At 36.5% G+C, this 11416-nt stretch overlaps 1 protein-coding gene across 1 annotated transcript in view; it reads left to right on the forward strand.

Moving 5' to 3' along the window:
• The window catches only part of LOC114268854 (uncharacterized), a 224054-nt gene extending 216619 nt beyond the window's left edge, over positions 1 to 7435 (forward strand). Inside the window, exons 4-6 of the mRNA XM_082869715.1 lie at positions 5356 to 5535; positions 6452 to 6591; positions 7184 to 7435. Coding sequence (XP_082725841.1) covers positions 5356 to 5535; positions 6452 to 6591; positions 7184 to 7239 — 376 coding nt within the window. The 3' untranslated portion in view covers positions 7240 to 7435. The remainder of the gene's footprint in view (positions 1 to 5355; positions 5536 to 6451; positions 6592 to 7183) is intronic.
• Positions 7436 to 11416: the final 3981 nt, after the last annotated feature.

Consider the following 11416-nt stretch of genomic DNA (forward strand, 5'->3'; position numbering starts at 1 on the left):
CCCATGGAATTTTGAAAAACTCATTTTCTCCCAATTGGCCCAGGGAATTCCTCTATTCATTGGATCTCCCTTCCACCAAAAGTTCTGAATGACTCTATTAACCTTAGCACCAAAAGATTTAGGAAAGGCAGAACACGCCATAGCGTATGAAGGAATTGCTTGGACTACCGCCTTTAACAAGACTTCTCTTCCAGCATGGGAAAGCAGTTTATTCTTCCAACCTTGCATTTTGGAAACCATCCTGTCCACCAAAACACCATAAGCAGCAGATTTGGATCGGCCCCACCATGATGGGAGTCCTAAATATTTGGCATTTGGCCTGGCAAGTGGAGTGCTTAGCAACTCACAGATCTGCCCTTTCAACTTCGAAGGAGCGTTAGCTGAGAAGAAAACTTCCGATTTACCGAAATTGAGGTGTTGACCCGAAGCCGAGCTATATACCTGGAGAGTCTGAGCCATTGCCATACTCTCCACAAGAGTAGCCTTGAAAAATAGAAGAACATCATCGGCGAAGAAAAGGTGGGACAACACTGGGCAAGTCCTCATCTTGATACCTGTAATTTGGTTGTCCCAAACTTTCCCATCGATCAACTTGGACAAAGTCTCAGCCACCAAGACAAACAGATATGGAGACAGCGGGTCGCCTTGTCTAAGGCCACAGGAGGGTGTAAAGGATGCCCTCTTTTCCCCATTCGCAAAGATGGAAAACTGGACTGTAGTAACACACGTCATTACCCAACAGATCCAAAGGTCATGAAAACCCATTTTCTGAAGCACAGCTTTGAGGAAGTCCCATTGAATACGATCATATGCCTTGGAGAAGTCTAGTTTTAAAGCTAAATCCACTTGTCTCCCCCTTTTTTTCTGCTTCAAATAGTGAAACCCTTCATGTGCCACCAGAATACTATCTTGAATTAGTCTGCCCGAAATAAAGGCCGCCTGATTTGGGGAGATAAGAGGGTGGAGAAAGCGTTTGAGTCGGTTGGCCATAAGCTTAGTGATAATCTTCATTTTGAAATTACACAGGCTGATCGGTCTATATTGTGAAAGTTTCTCCTAAGTCGCTTCCTTGGGAATTAAGACCGAATTAGTGTTGTTCCATTTAGGAAAAACAGACCCCAGATTAAAGAAATCCCGAATTGCCAAGCACACTGCAGGACCCACAATTTCCTACTGATTGTGATAGAAGATGCCTGAATACCCATCTGGCCCTAGAGCTTTAAGAGAGCCAAGTTGAAAGGCTGCCGACTTGATCTCCTCATCGGTAATAGGTTTAATAAGCTCAGCATTTACCTCCACGGAAACTTCGCTTGTAACCATCAAAAGGGCCTCTGTAAAGTCCCTGTCATCCGCTACTTGAAAAAGATTTTGAAAATAAGAGAGTAGGTGCTAATTGATTGCTCCATCCGACTCTAACCACTCCCCTTCCTCAGATAGCAATTTCACCAATTGATTTCTCTGCCTCCTCTAAACCACTGTTGCATGGAAAAATAAGGAGTTTTTGTCCCCGTAGTTAAGCCAATTAACCCTAGATCTCTGGTGTTGGTACATTTCCTCTTGGTTCAACACAGTTTCCAAATCCCTCTGTAATTCGCGAATTGTAGCCATTCTTGCATTAGAGTAAGGGCAAGCTTGAAGCTGTTGAATTTCGGATTTGAGAGAGTTTATTCTGATCCGGTTATCCCCAAATTTGGCCCTTCCCCAAGTGACTAATCTATGGCTGTAAGACGTGAGTTTCGTAGAGACAGAATATCGGTGACCCATGATTGTTTTTGGCCCAGCAAAAGCTAATAACCTTAGCACATTCAAAATGAGAGGTCAACATAGACTCAAACTTGAAAAGTCAAGGAATTCTCTTCGGAGGGAGCGAGCAATGTAATAGCAAGGGACAGTGGTTGGACCCGATGAGAGCTTCGTGATGGACTTGAGCATAAGGAAACAAGTGTCGCCAGTCCACGGTGGCCAAAGCTTTATCCAGCCATTCACAAACATTCGCCTCTCCTCCCTGATTGTTTGTCCATGTGTAGGGAGCCCTTTTAAACTCTAGATCCATTAATTCACAATCCATCATAAACTCTTGGAAAAAATGCATCCTGGCTCTGTTGCCCTCTCTGACCCCTTGCTTTTCCCAAGACCAGCCAATCTCGTTGAAATCACCTAAACAAAGCCAAGGATAGCCATTCGAGACTGCCATCTCGTGAAGGGCATTTCAAAATCGTTTCCTTCCAGCCCAACGAGGAGGAGCATACACAAAGGTAGTTAACCAAGCTGTGCTAACATCATTGGAGGCAATGATACACCTAAAAACATTCTGAGATTTCATTCACATTTGGAGATCCACTCATCTTTCTACCACAAAGCGAGTCCTCTAGCAATACCCATCGGATCTACATAGCAATGGTTGGTAAAATGGAGTCTTCTCCTAATCCTTTCCAAATAAGATTGTTTATTCTTGGTTTCCATGAGAAACATTATTGCAGGGCGATGTGTCTGGCACAACCCTCGGAGGATCTGGACTGTTAGGGGTCACCCAAGCCCCTAACAGTTCCAGCTGATAATCAGCATATGTCTTGTGGCTTTTTAGGGGCAGCCACCAAAGCTCATGGGTTGACAACAGAATCATTTTCGGTTTCGGGGTACAAATTGGGGACTTGGGAGATACAATCCTCAATCTCAATAACAGAAGGAGTGAAAGTTACCTGGCTCGGTATCGGTGTCTCAAGATCTGGCTCAGCAGTCTGAATTACCACATCCACCAAAGATAAATCCCTTAAAGGAGTAAGGCATTTGCCTCAAGGTCTTCCATGTTTGCCTTTCTTCTTATCTGCTGGAGTGGAACTATGGCCAACTGAGTTGATCATTGGTATGAAAACCTGCTAGTTCGAGGCTTCCAGTGGTAGTGGAGGTAGAGCCCCTCTTACCCTCTAACGTTTTTTCTAATTAGAGTCTAGGTCTTCAGAAGCAAAGTCTTTCCTCTTAAGAGTCAAGTGTTGGAGGGCTTGAGAAAAGCAGCCTTCAAGTGCAAGGCCTGAGGTAAAGGGAGATTTGTCTGGAAAAGCCTCGTTTAAACCGTGCTGTGGAGGCCCCCAAATTTGGGCTGAGTCAATATTGCCTATGGTCCCAATGTGGTTTGGGCTATCCGGAGGTTCTGTCACAAAATAGATGGGCCTAGTGGGGGCCCCAGATGACGGCTCATGAGGTGGATCAAGTCTAAAGCTGGGCCTTAGTCTGGGTGGAGGCCCACTATCCGCCTTATGTTTTGAAGAGGGTAATGGGCTTACCTGGCTCAACAGTTGTATGGGAGTTATCGTAATGCCAACGGCAGCATTAGAAGGAGCTTGTCAAAGTCCCCCACGTGGCGGTGTTGGGAGGTTGGAGCTCTGTCCTCCGCATGGCTCTGCCAAAGAAGTGGGATTTAGAGGCTGCGAAGGAGTGCTGCACGTATCTGTATGTGGCGACAGCCCTGGTTTTGGCCGTACTGTTGAAGCACACTCTGGTGGTTTGTTCCGGCCAGTTAAGATAGGTGCCAAACTATCTTCTAATTCATCCACTGCCCGGCGATAATATGCATTAGGAAGGCCAGTATTTCCAGCAGTAGTAGTTCGGAGCTCTGGACCATAGTGGGATGATGCACGTTCCTCTGTAGAGACAAACTTGCAAGAATTATGCTCATGTCCCAACCTTCCACAATCATAGCAAAAATTAGAGAGTTTCTCATATTTGAAAGTGAGCCAAATATCATCATTCCCCTGACCCCATTGGAGCCACAAACCCCGGGGTAACGGTTGTTGGGTGTCAATGGCCACTCTGATCCGTACAAAGCTTCTGTAGAATAGAAGGCCCTTAGTATGCGCTTCAACACGAATCAAACAGCCAATCCTACCCCCTAAAATATTGCCATTCTGTTTGGTGAGTTTTTGAATGGGGAGTCCATGGACTTGAACCCGAAAAGGGCATCAAGTGAAGTCTAATTCCTCTGCCGTCTGACTTGGAGAAAGGGGTTGCACAATCAAAAGCCACCCCATAACCGACCATGGACTGTCACGTAGGATGCAATGGCGGTCATCATCCTCGCTGAAATGAAATAGATACACATTGTCATTCCATGGAGAGAGATTGTGAGTTCACCATGGGTCCTCCAAGCGGTTCGAATGATGTTAGACACAGCCGTTTTGTTCAGGGGCTTGGGAGCTAAGATTTTTCCGATTAGACAGTGGCTGGAAGTGTTTTCACTCTCCCCGCTACCTTCGACCAAGAATAAACCATCGGCAATAGGTAAGAGAAGTGACGACGGGGATGGGTGGGAGCGATCTGGCATATAGTCCATTGCCAAGGAGGAATAGAAAAAAAAACAGGGGAGAAGGAAGGAAAGCAAGGGATGGAGAAGAGAGACGGAAAGAAAGGGAGGAGGTGAGATGAGGGACAAACCCTAGAAACACCAGAAGAAATTTAGGCTGAGGCTCTCATTCTTGAGAGAGATGCTCTCATTTTAGAGAGAGACTATAACATTTTTCCCATTCAATATTGTGATCCTTGCATTTTTGTTGACCTTATTGTTGGGTAATTTGCATTTTGAATATTTAAATAGTCCCTTATTCTTCCATCACCTACATACTGTTTGATAGAATGCTTTGGTACAAAATGTCTTTTGGCCATGCTTGGGTTGAATGAAAGGTGTGTTTGATTGCCTAAGGTTGTTTGAGTTTTTGCACATGACGATTGCTCTTTTTTTTCTTCTTTTTTTTCCAGGAGGGGGGAATGTCAGCTTATCTCTTTTAAGCTTCAATGAAGATGGAAAGTAAAAGAAATATTTGCTGCAAGCATCAAGATGCACTTGCATATTTGTAGCTATGTTCATATTTCTAGACATAAATAAATATATTAAAAATCATTATACCTATAAATACTATTGCTAATGCATCGAATTTGATGAGGTGAATATCATTTTTATCTCTTTAGAATTCAGTTCTTTAATTTAGTGTGATTAATATAATGAACATTATGTGTATACTAATCTATACATATGCACGAATATTATGTGTATCCTCGATACAGATACAAACATTATCAACTTCAAATTCATGATTCAAACATAGCCTTACTGTTTTTTGTTTTTCTTTTTCTCATGCTTTTATGGAGGTGCATAAAGATTTTTGAGAGTACATTGCTTTTTGAAATAGTATAATCTTATCCTTGTTTGGAATATAAAAAAGCAGCATGAACTATCTTCATCATCATTGTTGTTAGATGTACAATAATTGAGAAAAAACCCTATTGGTAGCATGGGTGTGACTTAAGTATAGTGTTGGTCACTTAATTGACTTGAGGTTAATTTTCATGGTTAAACCTTTTCAGGACCAAGGTGGCCTCCATTGATTCTATTTTCCTTACGATTAATCATGGGTGTTACTTCTACGGAATAATATGGGACAAGGTTGGGAAATTGGTAGAGGTGGTTGTGATAAGAGAAAAAGGCGATGCCCCTTTGAATCTAACCATGGTTGTTGTTCATACTAGTCCCCATAAATTTAACAGGTAACTATATCTTGTATGCATTTTCATTAATGTCTACATATATTTCTATCAATCTTTAAAATGGGTGTGAATTCATGTGGTTTTTATGATATTTTGTCAAAACAAAATTGGATTTATTTTTGAGTAGTGTTATTAGCACTCGAAGAATTAATTTGGACCCCTTATTTTTTTGGATCCCTATTTCTAATTTTTGAAACGCTAAAAATTTCTTTGGACCCCCCAAATAATATCAAAATTATCCTTGAAACATTCTACATAATTGACTGTGCACCCCCACACTCAAAAAAAACTTTTGTTCCAAAAAAGACCTAACAAAACCTCATCCTTTTCAAACCCACGAACAAGAAGTGTAACTCTGTGACTCTGATATGCTCTCTCTCTCTCTCTCTCTCTCTCTCTCTCATCCGATTATGGCCAGAAAGATAGATTTCCGACATGTTTATTTGCCTTTTCCTCTCTCTCTCATGTCTACTGTTGTTATTTTGTGGTTGGTACTAAGGAAGTTTTAAGAATTTTAACCATTCAAATTGTTGACAAATTTTCATGTTCGGACTTGTATTCCTGAACAAATAAGCTATGTTCGAGAATGTGTTCTCGAACAAATTAGTAATGTTCGGGCCTGTATTCCTGAACTTAGAAAAACGAAAACTTCTGGGAGGTCTAAATAATAAATGTTTGGTTAGCAGTTCTCGAACAAATAAACAAAATTCGGGCCTGTGTTCTCGAATTTTGATCATATGTTCGGGAGTTCAGTCCCGAAAAAGTGACGAACATATTTTAATATTTCTATCATTTTTTTTCAAGAAACTTACCCTTACAAGGTCAATCTTCTCTGAGCTAATAACATCAAAGTTATGAATGTCCTCTAAGCTTTTATTATTGTACTCCTTTCGTTTTATGGAATTGTGATTGCCAGAAAAATTTTCACTCATTGTCATTGTCAGAGAAGTTTAGGTAATCAAATGGTTGTCACCGTTACCGTCAAAATATTGGTGCCAAAGGTTTTTCAAGATTTTGAAGGTGGGATTTGGGAAAGATGGATGGGTGGTGATGGAGGTAGGTGCTCTCATAAATCTTAATTTGTGTATAGATTTAGGCCAAGTTTGGGAAGACTAAAAAAGTGCACTTTTTGTCTTTTTGGACTAAAAAATTGAGGTTGAAAATATGGATGTTTGGGTTAACTTTTTGACTTTTTATTGAAAAATATGTAATAAAAAATTGTAAAAATTGATTTGTAGGGAAAAATTTGAATTGGGAGTTGTGCAGCCGTAATTGTTGACTTTTGGTGAATAGTGTTAACTTTTTGAGTAACTTTTTGGCTTTTTGACTTTTTTGGAAGTTCCCAAACTTGGCCTTAATTGTGAGTGGGGTGTCTCAAAATTAATAATGTCTTTTGTAATAATTTTATTTGAGATTATTATTGTAATAAAAAAAAACTAAAAATTGAGATGTCCAAAATAATTAATGGAGTGCTAATAGTAGCACTCTTATTTTCTCAGCGACTATGAGATTAGTGGGATTTATTTTTTCAGTAGTCTAGAATTTTTTCCGAGGATTCATTTATTTGCCATGAGGTGGATGTATTAGTTACGATAACAATTTTATTGTGCTTTATTCTGATTTTGTACTGTGTACCTTTTCTTCTCAGGTGGCTGCTCCCGGATAAATCAATGTCATCTGTTTAAAAGAATTCGATTTCGATAATATGTATGAACACAAGTCTAGGGAATTATTGAATGTGATGTTTACTTTGTGCATGTTCAAAAAAAAAAAAAAAAATTGTACAATTGTAAATAGTTTATATTTTTCACCCTTATTTGTTTTGTATATAAGAAAATTTACCTATAAATCTCATCTTGAGAAATAATGATTCATTTAGTCTCAAAATTTTTTTTATAAACGAATTAGTTCCATTGATTTTAGAAAGATAGATTTGATATATTATTTAAAAATTAGATTTGTATTATGTTTATTTCTCTTTTTTGTTTGTGTTAGAAAGTGTGCACAATTTATGGAAATCAAACTTGGGTTGAATTTCGTCCAAACAAAAAAAAAAATTGGGTTGAATTTTTATATGAGTATTTTTTTTATTTGGAAAACATTTTAAAATGAGTATAAAAATGACTTGAAATATGAAAATTTTTAAACATTTTAAAATGATGTGGGATTCTTTAAACATTTTAAAATGAATACAAAAACTCTTTAATAAGTTTTGAGTAAATGTACAATTTCAAATTGTAGCACTTCCAAAAAAAAATCTTTAGTGTGTTTTTTTTAAACGTAACACTCTAATATAATATTTATAAAAAAACTCAATAGTACAACACTCTAATGTAACACACAAATTTTTTAATGTATTTTTTTTAAATGTACACTCCAATGTAACATTTTATGTTAGGTTTTTGTAATGAATAATGTTTTAGAGCACTAAATTGGGAGCTCTAGAGTATCACTAATGATGTGGCACAGTGGCTCCCACCAAAGTGATGTGATGTTTTGGCTTGAGTTTGTTTTTTTTTTTTTTTAAGCTCATCAGAGCTATTAGTGGGCTAAAAATTAGTGGGATGAATCACCACTCTTTTGTAATTGACAATTTCGTTTGATAAAATTCCTTTCAGTTTTAATTTTATCTGTGAGAGTTGAATTACGAATTGAGTGGATTATATCAAAGGGTTTGTTTAACTTGTTTTATTCACAAAAGAGAGAGTTGTTCTTCGTTAGATTCTGTGAAATTTGGATTTGAAATTTTGGTGAATTCTGGAGTGGTTTATCGTCATGGATTTGACATCGGCGTCATGGATTCAACGTTGAATAAGACAATTTCGAGGTGAAGACGGTAATGGAAAATGCACATTGGGGTCGGTTTAATTTAGGCATGGATTCGCAAGGTAATTGAGAGTATACTTGTGTAATTTTTTTTTTGTCTTCTTAGTGAATTGTTTTGTGACTTTGACCCGTGATTTTTTTTATCACAATTGGAGGCGCTCCAATTGTGAGTGTCAATTTATTTTTGATTGTTTGATTGGAATTGTTATTTACTACTTAAAATTAATATATAATCACAAATCAATATCTTGGAAATTTTGAGATTTTTCAATTTCAAAAAAAGGATGTGGGATTCAAATCATTTTAAAAGGAATACAAAAATTCTTTAGTAAGTTTTGAATAAATGTATAATTTCAAATTATGAGTGTTACGTTTGGGAAAAAAAAAAAAACTATGGAATTTTTTAATGTTTTTGTGTGTGTTACATTAGAGTGTTACATTTGGAATTACATTAATTGAAGTGTTACATTTGAGAAAAATACATTATGAAGTTTTTTTTATTTTTTATTTTTATGTTACGTTGGAGTGTTACGTTTGGGAAAAGTATATTAAGGAGTTTTTTTTAGTATTACGTTTTTAAGTTTGAAAAAATCTAAAATTTCTATAGTGCGGATTACCCAAATGTATAATTTTACATTTGGAGAAATCCATTTTTATCCCTAAAAAATTAAACTCAAACATGTAAGTAATTACCTTTTTGTGTAATTTTCACTTTAAAGAGACCTTTGGGTTCATTAAAAAAAAAAAGAAAAAAAAAGGAAGGATTAAACAGTTTAAAAAATTACATTTTAAAATTTATTGATACTTCACCCTTGTATATATTGGAACCATTTTCCAGTTAATTAACTACATATTTAATTACCTTAATCCTGTGATGATATCTACCCTTGTAAGTGTTATTGGCTTTTATACATATAATTTTTTGTGACAAACTAATTCAACTGAGGTATGGGAGTTTTTTTTTTTTTTTTTTTTATATATATATATTTTCTAGTGTTGGGTACAATAAAAATTAAAAGTCTAACAAAAAATATTTTCTTTTAACAGAAAACAAGTATTTTAGTCAGAAAATGTTTCAAATTTTTTTTTTGGAAAGTTTGAAAAAAGATTTACTTTCAAAAGTGAAAAATATTTTCTAGACTAAAGTTTTATCATTCGCATCACATTATTTCCACCACTACCATCATTGTTGTTGCCACCACCACCATGGCCACCTTCATCACGTTGACACCACCACTATACTGTCAGTCTGCTGCCACAACCAACACCAAGAGTTGTTTGGGCGTTTTTTTTTCTTTCTTTAAATGTATTTTTTTATATTTGGTACAATGAAAAACGAAAATTGTGATATCTCAAGTTCTTTTTAAAACAAATTAAGTATTTCAATCTTGAATTTCCACTTCTTTTGGTTATCGTTGCTACTTGGGAACCTTACGAGTCTCATGTTGTTGCCCGTTCTTCTTTAGAGTTACTCGTGTACATCCTAGTGTGTTTCGGGGTGTTGTTTTGCATTTGTGAGTGTTAGAGTGAGTCTGAGATTAATAGGAGTGCATTAAGGTAGCTAATGTCTATTTTGAGTTGGGATCGCTCGAGCGGTACTTTCGTCGCTCGAGTGGTAATATCGACCTTCCAGTATCTTGTTTTGCAGTTTGAACTTCTAGGAATGTATATTCTTCACTCGAACGAAGGTTTAATCGCTCGAGCTGTATTTTGCAAGGAGGAAAGAAATTTTGGGAGTTGGCTTTTTTTGTTTAAGCGTAGGATTGTTTGCTCGAGTGGTCTTAGAATTTGAATTGATCGTTCGAATGCAAGATTGTTTGCTCAAGTAGTCTATTCGCAGTCCACTTCAAAAAATGTGTCCAATCACTTAAAAGTTGAGCATTTACACACTTTTATTTCACTTTTCACTTCACACACACACTCTCTCTCTCTCTCTCTCTCTCTCTCTCTCTCTACACATTAACTCTCACTTTCTTTTCTCTCATCTTTTTCTAGAAACCCACCTCATTTACTTCCTTGATCTCTCCATATTCTTTGAGATTTTGACCCTAGTGCCTTCTTTAATTTTGGAGAGCTCATACAATGGAGATCAAATTTTGACGTTGTTGATTTCAAAACTTTGTCATCTTTTTTTCTCAAATCTTGAAGTAGGGAGTTTCTTTGAGTTATATATATGTTTTGGGCATGTCTAGCTTATTTTTGTTATGATTTTTAATGAAGGGTTTGAGGTTTGGAACGATGAGTTTTGGAAAGTGTTTCAAAGATAATTTTTATGTATCTTGGTTCAAATTAAATTATTTTATGAATTTATGAACCTCTTGAAAGTATATGGAAAGGTAATGTCTTGAAAACGGAAAAAGACTCTCTTTTGGTTAAACCCTAGCTTTTTGGGAAGAAATGGGGGAATATAGATTTTTGTGAAGCAATAATGAAATTGTGGAGATTTCTTTAAGAAAATGATGAGATTATCACATGTGGTTGTGTTGTTTGAAATATCCATGAGATGAATGAATGTTGTTATTTGAAAATCTTGGATAGCATGAATATATATGTGCTTGGACTATGAAATGAAAATAAGTTTTGATTGTGAATATGAGATGGGTATCATATATCACATGTATATGGATTTTGATGCGATTTGGGGTAATGTTAAGAATCATAGAACGTTACGATAAAATCTTATAATTACACTTCATTTCATTCATTTTGCACAAGTTTTGAATATTGTTTATTCTGGCAATGCCTTTGGAATTTGTAACGCCCCAAAATAATAACAACTCATAACATGATATTTTGTAAAAAGTATAACTTACGATACATTTAACATTTCATTGGTATTCCTTAATCGTACAAAAGATGACATATGCATGCATACATTCATAAATCCTAGATCATGAATCTATAGCATATGTCATTTGTAAATGAATCGAAACAAAAGGGCGTACAGATAAGTTTATGCCCCAATGGCTACATCTTTCCAAGTCAATACTTAGGTACAACAAAAGTGAATTAAACTCAATACAAATAAAGTCCAAGGTTTGTACAAAAATAATTA

The sequence above is a fragment of the Camellia sinensis genome, chromosome 5 (genome assembly GCF_055761805.1).
Source record: "Camellia sinensis isolate YWXY chromosome 5, ASM5576180v1, whole genome shotgun sequence".
Taxonomy (NCBI): domain Eukaryota; kingdom Viridiplantae; phylum Streptophyta; class Magnoliopsida; order Ericales; family Theaceae; genus Camellia; species Camellia sinensis.